At 36.9% G+C, this 18,899-nt stretch overlaps 1 protein-coding gene across 1 annotated transcript in view; it reads right to left on the minus strand.

Moving 5' to 3' along the window:
- Positions 1-16,505, minus strand: part of LOC122814325 (zinc-binding protein A33-like) — a 304,838-nt gene extending 288,333 nt beyond the window's left edge. The window contains exon 1 of the mRNA XM_044086912.1: positions 16,212-16,505. Coding sequence (XP_043942847.1) covers positions 16,212-16,505 — 294 coding nt within the window. The remainder of the gene's footprint in view (positions 1-16,211) is intronic.
- Positions 16,506-18,899: the final 2,394 nt, after the last annotated feature.

Consider the following 18,899-nt stretch of genomic DNA (forward strand, 5'->3'; position numbering starts at 1 on the left):
TGATATGGTATGTGAGATATATTTACACAATGTCACTGGAGGCAGAGCTCTCACATAAAAGCAGTCCTAATGTAAATTAGGTTATCAGTAGTACACACGCTGCTCCCATCACACATAATTCAAAGCAGACACATAGACCTGCATATGTTGAGGCACTTAAATGTAACCTCATTAAACCCCAAAGACCTCTCAGACAAAGTACTCATAACAAATACCCTAAGCAGCCTCAAATGCACTCGCTCAAACAACAACCACATAAACACATACAGCCACATCTAATAGAGCTTCTACTTCTAAGCTCATAAGGCAAGCCCCCACACTATCTGACATTCTGGAGACTTCATTGTGAGACACACTGATGTCCCTCTCACCAGGATGAGTAAGGAGAAAGTCATGGTCAGTTGCTTATCAGGATCCAGGATCTACCACATTCTGCATGAATGAGGTCATTGGACCATAAGTACAATGACTCAGTTATAGTCCATGTGGGTGTAAATGACCTGAGACATATCTGCCTTGACTCAGTTATAGTCCATGTGGGTGTAAATGACCTGAGACATATCTGCCTTGACTACATGAAGCAAGACATCATGGAGCTCTCAGAATATGTGTCCCTGGCTGATATGAGCCTAGTATTGAGGTTCATTTTACCTTGTCCAAGGATGATGCCACAATATGAACAAAAGATGGCTGACTTTAATAATTGGCTTACTTTCTGGTGTCATTCTAAGGGGGGTGCAATATTTGTCAGCATGGAAGGAGATGGTCAACAGACCATGTTCCTTTACCAGGGAAAATCTGCACCTCTCCCCTCTAGGCTTTTGAATATTAGCTAAAACACTGTCCTCCCCCATAGTACTGTTTCAGGCAATGCCAAACTGAATTTACTTCCCAAAAAACAAATCAGAACCAAGAAAATATAAATGTGTTACTGCTCAATGCTAGGAGTCTAAACAAAAAACTCCACTCCCTAGAAATTCTCTGCACCCTAGAGAATGTTGACATCTGTGTGGTTAATGAGACATGGTTTAAAGCAGTGGAGAACACACCAACAGAGCAAGGTTATAATGTCTTCAACATGTTTAGACTGGCTACTACAGGGACAGAGACAAAAAGTCAAAGTGTCTCGATTTACCTCAAAAATAAATATACCTCAAGGCTGGTCAGACATGATAATGCACTTGAGCTTCTCCACCATAGGCAAAATCCAGTACCCCTTCCTTGTAAGCTATAGGTCTCCCTTCATGTTCCAGAAAACCCATACCTTGTATTTAAATTTATTGGAAACACTCACCATCAAACCCAATACCATATTCATGGGCTACTTTAATTATCCCACTACTAACTCAAGATGAATTATAACACCAAACACACAGGCACAGAGATTCTGGATTTTGTAAACACAAACTCACTAGACAACATCATCAGTACAACTGCCATGGGTGCAACCATACTGGATCTGGTCCTCACTAACACTGGAGAGGTATGCACACCCCCTAGTATAATGCCTTCTCTTGTAAGGTCAGACCACAGAATGCTCTCCTTTGAAGTAAAAATAAAACCTGGAACCTCAGCTGACCTTGGAATATTCAGGAACTACTTCCTACAATTAAGTGATAACCTGTCAAAATTTCAAGCCTCCATAAACCCTGAGAACACTACTTCCTATGCAGAAGTATTCACAGAAACCTATACTTATATAAGCATGTTAATAGCTGTACAGAGGCAGCTGTAACCATCAGGAATGAGTACAGAGCTAACTCAAAAAAACAAGCCACCCTTTTGGAATCACAAGATCAATAGGCTGTATAACAGAATGAAGAAAATCCTGGCAAAAGTTTAGGAGGTGCAATACCCAGCAGGATAAAAGCACTCTCATCAAACTAAACAAACAACTCACAGGACAAATAAAGTCTAACAAAGCCAAATTTGAGGTAAATTTGTCCTTCTAGGCCAAGGACAACCATAAAGCATTCTTTAGCTATGTCCGCACCTCAAAGGCAGTACATGATTATGTGCAGAGATCCTTGTTAAAGGAACCACTTATAATGGGCCAGAAGATATAGAAAACTTCCTGGCTGACAAATTCAGCTCCACCTTTACCCCTCTCTCTCCCTCAACTTTTCCTCAGGAAATACAATCAAATATAACTCCTTCTACATCACCAGGGAACAGGTCCTCAATGCTCTCCCTGAGGACAGGAACACTGCATCAATGGGCCCAGACAATATCCCAGACAGGATCCCTTCTAAATAGCATGAAAAAAGACCTATCAGGTCTTCTGGAATTCCTATTTAACAGTAGCCTTTAAGCAGGTTGAGACCATAATTATGTACAGAGCTAGCCCATCCCCACTAGAACAAAGCCTTTTTGAGCTCACTAGAAAATTAAAGCAATGAATACCCCACATAAGCTCACTACAATCTTCACTAATTCTACCATTACACATAACATGCAAGAACTCTCTGAAACAGTTCATAACCAGGAACTTTCTATATCTGTCACTCGGTTATCAATACTATATGCACATTACAGAATGAAAAGTAAAAAAAAAATATCCTCTCCTAGGCTTAGAAAATCTCTCACATTCTACATCTTGTAGTACAACTGTATGTAGAGCGGTCCTCTTCCATAACCACAGTATAGATTACCAATCACTGCATCTGTTTTACAAAAGAATTTTACTTCATTTAAATCTACATCAAACAGCATATGCAGGTTCAGAATCTTCTCTACAAGAAGAAAACATTATCACACCACTCTACCATAAGCTAAATGCATGTGTCTGTCATTTTGTACATCCATAGGCAAACCATTTGCAATGATGTCACATATGACTGTCAAAAAGGCTTACAGGATATGAAGTGGAATTCTAAAGTTTTGACATGAGCAAGAGAAGTATCATATGTACAAATTTTGCAAATCTATTTTGTTAAAACCTTTGGACAGTTAAAAACACCTTTAACTGAAAATAACTTGTCTCAGGTTGCTACCATCTTTTAGGTGGCTGTATTTAGGTGGATGGCTGTGCAGGGTCTGTCCCAACCAATGGGAATTAAGTAGCCAAACATTCAGTAGAGAAGAGATAGTGAACCATACAAATGTCCAAATTTTCACAGACTATCCAAATTTTTTTATGTGTGTGTGTGTGTGTGTGTGTGTGTGTGTGTGTGTGTGTGTGTGTGTGTGTGTGTGTGTGTGTGTGTGTGTGTGAGTATGTTTCAGTACAACTGTGATCCTTATCATCACATACTTTGTGTCTGACTCACAGACGTGTAAGCTAAAATCCAACAATATATATACTGAGAACTAGTATGTGCTACTTTTAGAAGAAGCAGTGGCACCAGATATAAAATTGCCAAAATCCACAGTATAATGGAGAAAGCAGAGAGAATTATAAATATATATATATATATATATATATATATATATATATATATATATATATATATATATATATATTTCCTTCTGCTTTATTGAGCACCCTAAAGCCTTTAACCATGGTGACCATAAAAAAACTATGGCAAGTTCTTACAGAAATGATGATACCAGATCACCTTGTAACAAAAGGAGATACTGCCAGCCCTGCTATGCGGAATTTTGTAAATAATTATATGACATTTGTGAATTTCAACATGATTCATATGCTTGTGTTACAAATGTATTAGAACTGTATGTTCTGTGTATATCAAACTGCTGGTACAGAAGTGTGTGTTGAACAGGGTTTGTACAGTACTGAGCTTAAAAGTGTAACCACAGTGTACCCTACTGGAATAGAACAAAAATGTATCTACACTATTGTAACTGTTTAGATGTATATATTTTTTAACAGTGAAACTGGAACATAGAAGGTTAACTTGCAAAACTTCAGAAAAATAGTTGAAATTAAATTACTTTATAACTGCACCATAAAAGATGGTTTCAATGCAGCAAGGAGACATGATGTCTAAAACTAGGGGGCCTTCTGCATTGTCTTGTAAGTGTTTTATTGTTTTATGTCTTCTAACAGCTGCAAAGTTCTGAGGGCTATGTATTTTTCACAGGTAGATGCTAAATGCTGGTAGTTTCTAGCAATAGGGGTTTAATTTGGGAACTAAAGTCAAATGACAAGAAGTGATGTCATCCTGCCAGCTATCCCAGCAGTACTATTTGCAAAATTAATTTAAGAACTCTCTGAGAGAGACTGAGCATTTTCTATTTTTCTTTGACCTGACAAGAAGATCCACTCATCACATCTGCCTTGTTGCTCTGTAAGTAAGTTAACTAGGGTATAGTAATTCTCTTAGATTCAGTCAGGAATATAGTGAAGCATTGTTTAGAAGTTTTCTGTATTTATTTCAGACTGTGCTGCAATGTTGTTTTACATATTTCCTGTGATTTTGAACTCTGATGTAACTGTGATTATTTACTGTTTATTTTCTTGTTCTTTTATTATTTATTATTAAATATATTTAAACCTATCATTGTGGCAGATATTTGTGAGACATATTTAAGTTTTGAGAGTACTTGCATACTTATTTGGTGACACTGCAGGTCACTCCTAATAGCCTTGCTCTTGGTCAAACTACCATTTGTATTGATAGTAACATTACACAGTAAGATAGGAAGCCCTTTGTTAAGGGCCTTAAATCAGCTGATAAGAACGTGGCTGGTGACAGTGATAACTACCTTATAGTCTGGGCAAAAGGAGGCATAGCTAGTAAACCTCTTCCAGCCTTTTCCAGGTGTGTGTGTGTGTGTGTGTGTGTGTGTGTGTGTGTGTGTGTGTGTGTGTGTGTGTGTGTGTGTGTGTGTTTGTAAATCAAACCTCCAAGGGTGTGTGTCAGCTACTTGAGCTGGGACATGAAGCACTGTTTGGACAGATGGGGTGATGGAGGTTTTGACTTGGCCACTCAGCTGGAATCTCAACTCTATAGCTGTGCCAGTGGGGAGGCTTATTGGGATCTGGAGAAAGAAAGAGGGACAAATCAGCCCCAGACTGACTGGCCTCTGTGTGCTCTTAAGACAATTTCCACTTTACTGTGGGTATACTTGTCATCCTCTCAAATGTACATCCCCCACTGGTGCTAGTGCTGAGGATTGAGGCTCCTTGACTACTGGGCCTGTGGTGGGGAGACACATTTATTGGTTGGCAGTGGTGGGATATCCATATATTAGGATTCAGTGGTGTGGATATTGAATTCCTGTTGCCTGTAAACAGTGGTCACTAAGGAAGGAGACTGTACTCTTAATCAGCCACACAGTGAACATTCAGAGTTTCATATCACAATTGTTTTATTTTTATTTTTTGTTAGCTTAGTCAGGGAGAGCAAGCAAGGATTTCAGCACAGGAGTATGGCAAGATGACAAGGAGCCAGTTGGCTGAGATGTCCCAAGCCAAAGGAGTAGGCATACCAACCTGACTAAAGCAGAGATGATTGCAACCTTAGCTACAGCTGCATCACAGACCAGCAACCAGGAGGACAATTAGACTGGCCTTGGGGATGTACAACACTCAGAAAATGGACAGTTCAGCCTTTCCACAGAGGACTTAAAAATCCACCTGGAGTTAAAGAGACTTGAACTGGAGGCCAAACATTTGGAAATAGAATCAGCAGAGAGAATGAGACACCTGGAGGCTGAAAAGAATGAGAAGCTGAGACATCTGGAGGCTGAGGAAAATGAGAAACTGCAATGTCTGGAAGATGAGGAGAATGAGAGGCAGAGGCAACATGAAAAGGAGATGCTGACTCTTCACCAGGGTCATGGTAGTAAAGGTAAAGGGAGTAACCAAACTTCAGAAGCAACAAAGGCCAGTAAATTTCTTCCACAATTTACAGAGTGTGATAATTTTGATAGTTTCATTCATATGTTTGAAAGGGTATGTAAACAGTATAATGTTGACGAAGGGCTCTGGGCATGGTTCCTGTCCCCCTAACTCCATGGTAAAGCTGCAACTGCTACTTCTAAATGGTCTGATACTGATTGCTTAAATTATAATACTGTTAAAAATTGTCTGTTAGAGTGTTTTAAGTTAACACCTGAAGCTTATAGAAAAAGTTTTGTGAGCATAGATGCAAGGCAGATGGAAGTGTGTGTGAATATATTGCTGAACTAAGCACTTCTTTTCATAGATGGGTGAGTGAGTGTCAGGTCACTACTTTTGAAGGGCTGGCAGACATTTTGGTGAGGGAACAAGCCCTTAGCACTTTGCCTGAGGATATGAGAATCTGGTTAGCAGGTAGGCAATGCAATACCACAGATGAGTTGGGGAAAAAGGGAGACCTATACCTAGCAAGCAGGGTATCACTGCACAGCAAAGGAATACCCAGTGGTGCTCATGGGTCTATGGGAATCCATGGACTGCAGCCTAAACTACCCCAACATAGTCCATCAGTAGCAGGGGAAGCCAGTAGTTCAGGTACATGGACAGGACCTAAGGTTAAATATTTTAAATGCAACCAGTGGGGCCATGTAGCATATAGATGTCCACAGAGGCAAGGTGGGAAACAAAAAGTGGGAAAGCCAGTAAGTAGGAATGACAGAATGCCAGCAGTAAGTTGTCTGGAAACAACAAAGGTACCAAACTACCATGAGAGGTTATATACTATCTTAGTAAATTGGAAACAGGCCACTGTTAAGAGAGACACAGCCTCTGACCTAACCATTGTGAAGTCTGCAGTGGTTAAAGAGGAGCACTACTTGCTTGGGCAGTCTACTCCAGTCAGATATTTAGGAGGAATGCCATTCCAAATACCTTTGGCTAGGGTTCACCTTGACTGGGAGAGGGTAGAAAAGGAAGCAAGCAAGTAGGCGTGTTTGAGGGTATCCCTGCAGATGTCCAGATAGGGAATGAATTTGCTAATATAGTACCTTGTGTGCATACAGTTACATGCAGTCAGATTTGGAGACAAGCATGTGGTTCTGGTAGCCTTGGGAGACCCAGACAGACTGCACACTTGAAGCCAGGACTGGTGTGGTGGTTATGTCAGGGAGGGAGCTACTCTGTAGTAGTATGACTGAAGGTGAGCCACAGCTGCTTGTGGGTACTGATGTTCCCTTTGACAGAGTGACTGCAAGGGCAGAGGTGAGTAGTAGTACCCAGGCTGATAGTGAGGCACTGCTGTAAGAGAATACCAGATCTCCTGTGGAAGGGGAGCTGGGAAGGGTTACAAAGATAGAGTTGAGACAGGCTCAGCTCTCAGACTCTACATTACAAGGTCTCTGGGAGGTAGCCAGTGAGGCACCTGATTGTCAAAGAAAAGGGGAATCTGTATACTGGGACAAAGGATTACTGTATAGAGAGTCAACCCTTGAGGGAGGTCTAGAGGGTGAGAGTATAGTGCATTTGTAGTGCCCAGAGCCTACCATCTGGCACTTCTAGCCATAGCCCATGACATTCCCTTTGCAAGTCATATGGGCATAAAGTGCACAGAGAGACATATTATACAGAATTTATATTGGCATGGGATTTCCAGAGATGTAACAGGGCACTGCAGGACCTGTGAGCAGTGCCAAAAAATAGGCAAGACAGGGGACAAGCTCAAAGTTCCTTTGATGCCTTTGCCTGTGATTGAGGGGCCATTTCAGAGGGTAGCTATGGATATTGTGGGGCCTCTGAGTATCCCAAGTTCCACAGGGAAGAAGTATATTCTAGTGGCAGTAGATTATGCTACCAGATACCCTGAAGCATTGGCTCTGTCCTCCACTGAGGCAGAAAATGTGGCAAATGCTTAGTTAGAGATTTTCAGCAGGGTCATTTTCCCAAAAGAAATACAGACTGATAGAGGTTCCAATTTCATGTCAGACCTGCTGGCTTGTCTGTGGAAGTACTGTGGGGTGAACCATCTAAAGACCACCCTCTACCAATCCCAGATGAATGGTCTTCTGGAGAAGTTAAACTCTACACTAAAGACCATGCTACAGGCATTTGCAGACCATTTTAAGAGGAAGTGGGACAAATATTTGCCCCATCTGTTGTTTGCTTACAGAGAGGTTCCCCAGGAATCCACAAGTTTTCACCCCTTGAGTTGCTATATGGGCATAGGGTGAGGGGACCTCTAGATCTGATTTGAGATGAGTGGAAGGGTGAGTGTGAATCCCACAGGGAGTCTGTTGTGGCATATGTACTAAATCTCAGGACAAGGCTCAGGGAACTCATGGGCTTGGCCCATGAGAGCCAGGCAGAAGCCCAACAGCAGGAAAGGTCTGGTATGACATGAATGCTCTAGCTAGAGAGTAAGCTGCAGGGAAGCAGGTTATGGTTCTCATTCCTGTCAGACACAACAAGCTGCAGGCAGCTTGTGAGGGACCCTTCAAAGTGGTAATGAAGATCAGTGATGTTAACTACATGGTCGAACTGCTAGGCAGGGGCACAAACTGTACCATTTTAACATGATGAAACCTTAGCATGATAGGGAGGCCCTAGTGCTGTGCATTTGCTGTAATAAGCAGGAAGAGTCAAAAGGGAATATATGGCTATAGGAGCCAGCCAGTAAATTCCCAAGTTACTATGGTGGAGTCTAGAGTTGCAGGCATATGATAGGACAATGCAGCACTGTACTGGGCTCAGCAATTCCAAGGCAGCTGGAATCTCAAGACAGGTTATGGGATAAGGTATTCCCAGATAGGCTTAACCCTCTCAAGCAAAGTTTCTCAAGTGTGACTTGAAAAACTAGCTTGAGTCTTCGGGGGGTGTAAAAAAAGGAAATGCTGCCAGCCCAGCTATCTGGAATTTTGTAAATAATTACATGTCATATGTGAAGATCAACATGAGTCATATGCTTGTGTTACAAATGTATTAGAACTGTATGTGATGTGTACATCAAACTGCTGGTACAGTAGTTTGCATTGAACAGGGTTTGTACAATACTGAGTTTCAAAGTGTAACCACAGTGTACCTTACTGGAATAGAACAGAAATGCATCTACACTATTGTAACTGTTTAGATGTATATATTTTAACAGTAAAAATGAGCACAGAAGGTTAACTTGCAAAACTTCAGAAAATAGTTGAAATTAAATACTTTATAACTGCGCCAGCAAGAAGACAGGATGTTTAAAACTAGGGAACCTTCTGCATTGTCTTCTAAGTGTTTTAATGTTTTATGTCTTCCAGCAGCTGCAAAGATCTGAGGGTTATGTATTTTCACAGGTAAATGATAAATGTTGTCAGTTTATAGCAATGGGGGTTTGCTTGGAAACTAAAGTTGGATGACAAGAAGTGATGTCATCCTGCAAGCTATCCCAGCAATAATATTTGTGATATTAATTTAAGAGACTGAGCATTTTGTATTAGTCTTTGAGCTAACAAGAAGATCCACTCACCACTTCTGCCTTGCTCTGTAAGTAAGTTAATTAGGGTATAGTAATTCTCTTATATTCAGTCAGGAATATAGTGAAGTATAGTTTAGATGTTTTCTGTATTTATCTGAGACTGTTCTGCAATGTTGTTTTAAGTATTTCCTGTGATTTTGAACTCTGATGTAACTGTGATTATTTACTGATTATTTTCTTGTTATTTTTATTATTTATTTTTAAATATATTTAAACCTATAATTGTGGTTGATATTTGTGTGACATTTAAGTTCTGAGAGTACTTGCATACTTATCTGGTGACACTGGGCCACTCCTAATAGCCTTGATCTTGGTCAAACTACCATTTGGGCCACTCCTAATAGCCTTGATCTTGGTCAAACTACCATTTGTATTGATAGTAACAGTAAGATTTGACACCCTTTGTTGAGGGCCTTAAAGTGGCTGATAAGGACATGGCTGGTGACAGTGATAACTGCCTTACAGTCTGAGCAAAATGGGGCATAGCTAGTAAACCTGTGCCAGCCATTCCTAGGTGTTTGTGTGTGTGTTTGCATGTGTGTGTAAATCCAACCTCAAAGGGTGTGTGTGCTAGCTACTTAAGCAGGGACACAAAGCACTGGTTGGACAGACAGGGTGCTGGAGGTCTTGGCTTGGCCACTCAGCTGGGATCTCAACTCTATAGCTGTGCCAGTGGGGAGTCTTATTGGTGATCTGGAGAAAGAGGGAGAAACCAGCCCCAGACTGACTGTGGTGTCTGTGTGCTTTTAAGTGAAATTGCACTTTACTGCATGTGTACTTGTCATCCTCCCAAGTGTACATCCCCATTGGTCTTAGTGGTGAGGATTGAGGCTCCTTGATACTGGGCCAGTAGTGGGGTGTCACACATCTTATCTGCCTTCAAAAAAAAAACTTTATACAAAACAAGGGGCAGAAGTTACAACTAAATATGTAAAAACTGTCTGGTTCAAGACTGGGAAAAGGCTAGTGAACACAGGGACAATAAGAGACCAAGGCATATACACATTTTTAATAGGTATACTTTAAATGTATTGCCACCATCAAGCTGTACATGATAACATTGATGTAAGTTGATGTATACATATCAAATCATCAAGCCAAGACTAGGTAGACAAGGTAGTACTTTGCTTATCCTGAAGTGGTAATGTATTCCATAGGCTAATAATACATTGAGATAGTGTCAGTGGTGCTGCAAATAGCACACTCACCTATGGTGCAGAAGGCTGTGAGTTCTATTTTCACACCAGCTAGATTGATTGCTAACACTGCAATGCAGCATAATGGAGTGCTGCATTCCTGAGTGTGCTGTTCTTCAGATGAGACCTTACATCAAGGCTCCATCTGTTTGAGTTGGTATTAGCTCAGGTGGATGCAAAAGGTCCTGTGGCACCTATTGCTAAGAATAGGGGATTTTTATTTACAATTACATGTTTACAAAAAGAATTAACATTTCATACTATATGTCTTCATTACTTACTAAAAAAATTACATTCACACAGACCCCACTCTTTTCTCCAAAGCCACCACATAAATTTCCTTATAATATTTGGTATTATCCATTTTCCATTGAACAGAACTTCATTTACACTTTTATTCATTTCATTTTTAACATATTCTGTACTATGCTGTTAATAAAACATTTGCTCACTCATGTCCATATTTATTTGTTTATAATCCTGCACTTCTTTAACTATTTTATTTTCTATTATATTTTTCCACAAATTATTAACACTTTTACATGTCAAAGAGACATGTTCTGTTGTTCTAATTCTCCACAATACAGACAAACTTTCTCATTAACTTTTTATAAGGCATATTTCTCTTGACGGGGAACTTATTAATTTGCAACCTTCAAAAAAATTTTGAAATACAACATTTTTCATACACCATCTATTTCTTTGCTTTCTTGCCTTAATACTTTTCTCTCTTAATGATGTCTAAGGATTCACATAATAATTTTGTATCATAATATTTTTAAACCAACTTTTCCTATCTTCATCAATTTTGTCTATCCTTAATTTCCACACTTTTATTTTTTTCTTGGTACATCCTTATGTCTTCATTTCTCCATTCACTCTCACTTTTCTTCATTTTAATCACCATTCTTTTTTTGTACTTTTCCTTAAATGTATTTAATACCAACTTATTCTCTTTTCTACTTATCCATCTCAGAATCTTATATAAATTTAAGGACACTCCATGCACTATTGGATTCAATAAACCCAACCCCTTTATCCTTTTCAGTGTACAAAACTCCACTTTTAACTGGATTCAATCTTGATCTCCAAATAAATTGAAAAATAATATCAATAAACGTATATATATATATATATCAATAAAAGTATATATATATATATATATATATATATATATATATATATATATATATATATATATATATGGGTCGAGTTCACTTGTTGGAAAAATCACTTCACTGAAAGTCAAATCAGTCAAGACCACTTCACTGAAAGCTCACTTTACTGAAAACTCACTTGACTGAAACTCATTTTGTGGAAAGTTATAAATAGCCTATTCCCCACTGTAGTGTGATCCTGGAGTTAGTATATAAAGTAAGGGGGATGTGGGAGCCACAGCCCCCAAAATTGGGGGTGTGGGGGGCATAGCCCCCCACATATTATAAACATTTTACACTATACACAGTGATACTTACAAGTCCAATGAATAACTGTCTCCAGAACAGAATATATAACTAACATATGTGGGGGGCTTCACCCCCCACAATCCCCTTACTATATATACTAACTCCACGATTGCACTACAGTGGGAAATAGGCCATATATAACTTTCACCAAAATGAGTTTCAGTCAAGTGAGTTTTCAGTGAAGTGGTCCTAGTAATTTCATTTTCAGTGAAGTGAGTTTTCCATCAAGTGAACTAGACCCATATATATATATATATATATATATATATATATATATATATATATATATATATATATATACACACACTTGCTAAGTATGATAATTTCCTCATCCATATTGTATTTATCAGATGTACTTTTTTATTTAATTCCAAGTTATACCTACTCCACATAACTGTGAATCCCTTTAAATCCCTCAGTTTTTTCTCCCATTGTTCCTTTATTATATCATACTTTCCAAATTAATTTCCTAATGCTATCATTTTCCTGAACTGTACCCCTTACAACTCTTTATCACATCCTAAACCCTTGCATCTTTCATTACTAATATTTAGTCCAATCTCTTACAATCGTTCATGCACATTCTAATTACGTTTTTCATTTCTTTTCCACTTTTTACTATTAGAAATATATCATCAGCAAAAGACATAATAATAGGTTACTTTGCCCCATTTCTTGTAGATATTTAGTTGTATCCAACTTTTCATTTAACCCTTTTATCACACTATTCATAACCATTATAAACAAAATACTATTCATTGGACATCCCTGTTTTATACCTCTTCTTATCTCTATTTCTTCACTAAACCAACCATTTATTAAATCTTTAATTTTAATATTTTTATACACTGATTTGCGTACTTTTTCAATTTTTAAAATTGCATTCTTCCATTAATTGCCATAAAATATCATACTCTATTGAATTAAATGCTTTATTTATATCTTATATATTAATTTTGTTTCTGTTTGCCCTTTCTTAATTGCATTTACTATTTCCCTAATTGTCATTAATACTTCTTGAATTACTTTTCCTCTAACCCCATAAACATCTTCTTCTATAATATAATGTAATTTATCTTTTAATCTTTTCTGCATTACTTATATGATTAATTTGTAGTTACAATTATTTAACATTATAGGTCTCCAATTTTTAATTTCATTCTTCTCTCCCTTCTTCCATATAAATCTCATCACACCTTCATATATTTCTTCATAATTTATCTCATTGTCTAAGCACTCATTAAATACTTTGTCATACCATTAATCTTACATGCATTTGATACCCTATACCATTCAGTCCAACTATTGTATCTAAATGTATACTCTTTATTACCTTATCTATCTTTGCTATTGTAATTTGCTGTTCCAATTCTTTATGTATTTCTTCTGAAAACTGCTTTACTTTTGACAAACTTCTTTTTATTCCTTTTTCTTTTACCATCTCTTTCACATACATAACTGTAGTATCCATTATTTTAGATCACTTTTTTCTATTTCCCCATTACTACTTTTCATGTCCCTCATTCTACCGCTATCTTCTTTTACTTTAGCTCTTAAGTATGGTGATTCCTCATCTTTCATTTGCCTATATAATAAATCTTTAATTTTCTCTTGATTTTTTTTATATATTTCTTCTTCTTTTTTAAAATAATTCATTTTATTCCTAACTAAACTACGTAAAACATCTATTTGAGTTTGCCCATAATCCTTTCTATCTGTTCATCGTCTGTCATTCTCTCATGTGAAATACATCTTGTTATACTTCTCTTTAAATATCTACCATTCTGACCAGTGCTTATAAAATATCTCATTGTTAAGTGATCTTTCTATTATTATGTGTACTTGATGATTCTTATTCCATTCTTTTCCATTAATGCTCTTAATACCTTTCCCAGTTTTAGATATTCTTTATTTTCATCTGTCTCAATCCATATTGTTGAATTATCCAACAAAAAACTGTCTCTACTACTTGTTCTAACTTTTATAGTTTTTGACAGAAGAACATAATCCTCCCTCTGTTTGAAAACTCCGTCTATGATTTGTATTTGTGATTAAATGCAATAATTTTTAATTTCCCCATTATTATCTCTTCTATTGATTTCTTATCTGTTCTATATTTTTGCTTCTGTCTTAAATTATAATTAAAATATCATGTTGCTAATATATCCATATTTACTATGACATAGTTTAAAATTCTAAAATAATTTCTCCCTTTCTTTGTATTTCAAAACTGTATATATTGCTATTAATCTATATACATTTAATTCCCATCTAAAGTCCACCACATCAATCTCCCAACTCTAACTAAAGTATAATCTAAGATGTGTATTCCTTTTCTATACAATATAACAATCTTTGAGCAATTTTCATGTCCCAAATTCTATATTATACCACATGGTCATAATGTCCCTGTTTGTTCCCTTTCTTCTTTACTTAAAATTCTAATATCTTCTAATACTATCCAATTCATATCACACCTATTACACCATTATCTTATTCCAGTTCACCTAACTATATTCTTAATACCATTAACATTAATATACAAACTTCTAATATTATTTCCTGTTCTTATTTTTAGTCTTTAACAAATTATTTTAATTATCAATTTCCTTTCTTTTTAAATTGTATTCCTAATTCCTGAAATTTTCTTTTCCTGTCTTTATCTCTTTTCAAAATCATACTTTTCTTTTTAACTCTTTCCAGTTTATATCCTCTTCATCACTGGTTTCTGTTCTACACTCCCCCTTCCCTTCCCCTGTATGTATATTATCCGGACTATCTTCTTGATTCATATCACTACTTTCCATCTTGTTTTTGTTGTTCTTCTAACTGTTATATCTCATTTTAATTTATATTTCGTTGTTCAACTTCACAATCTAAACTGTTCTCCTTCTCACAGTCCATCCATATGTGTCCCATTTGCTCACATTTATAACACATTTCTTTATACTTTTTAGCATTATGACCAGTTTTCCAACATAACTGACATTTTTTATGACAATTATTTACAATATGTCCCTCCCTGCCACAGAAAAAATACCTTTTCAGTTGTTCCCTATACTTAACAACTGCTCTATGTCCATCAACATTAATCATACTTGGAAAGTTCACAAATTTGCAACTCTACATTTTCAAAGTCACATTATAGTCCTAAGCATCTGTCCAAAGTCCTCTACTATTAAGAACATTTCAACTGTCCTTTACTTCATTACAAAAATTCTTTAACAAATACATTATGTAGGGTTTACATTAAGTTTATCTAACTTTTTAACAATACCAGTATGGGGAGGTAGTGTCAAACCCTTCATTTTATACACTAAATATATAATGAGAATGAAGTTCAACTCTGCATTAGATGAATCAAAACTGCAGGTGGAAATCCTCAGGTATGCAGATGTCCCTACTAATATGCCTCAAATTGAGGAAGAAATAAACATCCTGTTACTGAAGGTGCAAGTTGAAAGCACAAAAGTTGGCTTGTTGCTCAACATCAAAACAGCTACATTTATGTCATATACTCCTATCATTTATTTGTAAATAGATGGGGATAACATGCTGGCAACAACAATTTTATTTTCCTGTGCAGATGTGGTGATTACAGCCATGAAATTAAAAGTTACTTGCTTTTGGAAGGAAAATTATGGCAAATTTGGATAAGACTTTAAAGAGTACAGGCATCACACTGTCAGCATAGGTTAGTAACATCAAAACTGTAGTTTTCCAATTATTAAAATATGGCTGTGAGTGTCGGGTTATTAGTAACATTGTACAATGGAAAAATATATGCTACTAAATTGTGGTGTTAGAGAAAACTATTTAGAATATTAGACTTCAAGACAATTGAATTAGTCAACAGTTAAAGAAATAAAACCAGACTTTCTTTAGAAGCCTTTGTAGTAAAACTAAAACTCAAATACTTAGTCCATTTAATGGAAAGAAAGAATTCCATAGAGAAGACACATGCTGGGAAAGATGGAAGGCAGAAGAAGAAGAAGGGGTGTCAGAGTCTAAAATGGGTAAAGTTGCATTACTTATTTAATGAACATGAAATTGCAAGAACAAGCATCTTCTAATAGGCAGGCCTAGCATTCCAACATTCTTGAGGTCACAAACATTTGGACTCTTCTAAATGACTAAACAACAACAACAATATAAAGCAAGGCATGCATCAAAAAATGACCCTTGTTTATCGGTGCTACAAATACAAAATAATGAAATAAAATAAAAACTCTTACTGAGAGAAAATGCAGAGGATCTTCCTGCCTCAGTGTTGAATGGATGTCTGATATTTGCCTTTGAATAGCTTGTGCCATTTTTTGAATTTCAGTAAGACTTTTCTTCATTTTTTCTAGAATTCCCTTTGCTTCCTCATTGAGCTGTTGGATCAGCTGCTGCTCCTTGTCCTGAAGAAACTGATAAAGTCTAGCAAACTCTGTTGTAATGTTTTGTTTCAGACTCTTGGTTTTGTCCTGTAAAACATAATTTTGGATTGAAACTATGGGATTGAATGTACATTGCACTACATTCATGGGTACTAGACAAACTCAGACGCAGCATATCAGGCCACTGTAATCATCTTTTTCTTTGTCAGAAAATTGCATATTCAGTATAATACGATTTGAGAACAGAATGGGCACCAAGGTATAACAAAACTGTATGTACTAAAATTTAAAAAGCTTCTTGTGTAATATGGAAGAGTTAAGGCAGGTTACTAGATACACATATAAGTGTGGAATCATCAGCATATTGTATAGGAGAGGCTGGGGCTATGTAGGTATAGGGGTCACTGATAAAGATATTAAAGAGTAGGGTTCCCTAGAATAGAGCCTTGGGGGTACACCAGTGGAGACTTGCAGGCAGGGAGAGAGAGTATTCTGCCATTTTTTAGATTGGAACCTGTCAGTTAAATAGCTATTTGACCACAATAAGGAAGAAGGGGATAGTCCAAGTAAAGACAGTTTATACATGTATTTAAGGTGAGAAACTGTATAAAAGGCTTTTGACAGGTCAAGGAATAGGGAGAAAACACATTTTCCTAAATTTCTGTATTTGTTTATGGTGTCAGTGAATGACAGGAGGGCAGTAGTTGTACTTTGTGTTGGTGGAAGCCATGTTGGGTGGATTGTAAGAGCCATTCTTCTAGAAGATAGTGGATGAGATGCTTATGAATACGTCTTTCAAGAATTTTTGAGAGAAGTGATAATATTGCAATAAGCTGGAAGTTAGAGATGTAAACAGAGATGACACCCTTAAGAACTGGGATAATACAGTATTTGTTCCATGGTGAGGGTACATAGGATTCAGCTACTGATCTATTGATAAGAACAGAGACTGGATATGCAATGGCATCAACAGCTGTCTTTAGGTATTTAGGTGGGAGGTACAGGTGAGCGATTATCAGCTGCACTGCTGCAAGGTTTGAGTTTATGTAGAGGTTTTTTTTATTATTATTGATGAGGAGGCAGGTCCTAAGTGGAAGATGTTAGCAAAGGATATAGAGAATGTATAAATCCACATAAAGGTGCTGCTGGGGGGTGATAAAGAGAGTAGTATTGTGTATGGAGCATGAAGAATGATAGTTTTGTTCTAACCTGATTGGATGTTATTATGGGGTTGGTAGAAGCACTGGATGGTGGGATTAATAGTTTTTAGTTAGAGAGGCAATGCTTTCTATGAAGTAGGATTGAATAAGTCAGCAATTTCTAGTGGAGGGCTGTTATAAGGTTGAATTCTTTATTTGAGCCTGGGTGGAACAGGTTATTTATGGATGTCTAATGTTCTTGTGGTCATTTTGTGTTGAAGTTATAGATGTCTATGGTTATCTTAGTTTTTACTCATATTGCATAATTCTCCATAAAGTTGCAGGTTATAGGTATTTTTAAGTCTAAGCCATTATTTCCAAGCTTTGTCTCGGTTTGACATTGTTTATGTCTGGGTAGTGAGCCATGGTGTGTGATTAATTTTCATTCTTTTTTTCCTAAGTGAGCTGAAGCTGTTTAGAGTATGTAAGAATAAAGTATTAAAGTACAAACTACCTTGTCAACTGGGATACATTTTAGGGCAAACCAACTGAAGGCTTTGAAGGTATTCATGAACAAGTCTTTATTGAATTTAGAAAGGTTTCTGAAAAGTTGGTGAGCATTAGGTTGATAACTGATATGTCTATGTGTATAGGCTGGAAGATGGTTGCTAAATGAGTTTGGAAATGTTCCAGAGGTTGTACATTTATTAGGGTCAGAGACCAATATCCAACCCAGAGATGCACTTTTACTGTTGATTTTATTACATTTTGGTTACGTTTTAATAAGTTGTGTGTAACCAAAAAGGTTTATATTAGCTGAAGGAGCATCTGGTGTAAGGTTTTTACAGTCAATATTTACATCTTTTAGTATGATTTTTTTTTTCATAAGGTATAGCATTAGCTGTCCGGGACAGGATTTCTTCAAAGTTGGTATATTATTTCCAGGTGGGATATAGATCATAACAAAACAGCTGTTTTTTATAGTTAAACTTTAGTAGTGTTATAGGTATTTTGGCATTTTTTTGGAATTTTGGGATGTTGTTTGAATACGAGAGGGATTGTACAAACTTGTATAAATTAAGGCTACCCACCTGCTTTCTTGTGAGGCCAGTCAGCTCTGACAATACTATAGCATGGAAGGACTAGTTAAAATATGCAATGTTAGGCTTAAGCTAGGTTTCTGTGATGGCAAAAATACCAGGTTTTTCTGTGATATGCAGGCAAGAAGTCATGTAATTTTGTTACAATTGCTATGAAGGGCGAAAGTGATAGTATTCATTTTTTTACCAGTGTCAGAATAATTGTTGTGAATGATTTTATGTGCTAATTTTATTAGTATGGATAGGTGGTGGTTTAATTGTAGGACAGTAGAGTTGAGAAGGGGTATATTTTGAGATGGTGG

Source organism: Protopterus annectens, chromosome 10.part0, assembly GCF_019279795.1.
Source record: "Protopterus annectens isolate FY-2018-M chromosome 10.part0, PAN1.0, whole genome shotgun sequence".
Taxonomy (NCBI): Eukaryota; Metazoa; Chordata; order Ceratodontiformes; family Protopteridae; genus Protopterus; species Protopterus annectens.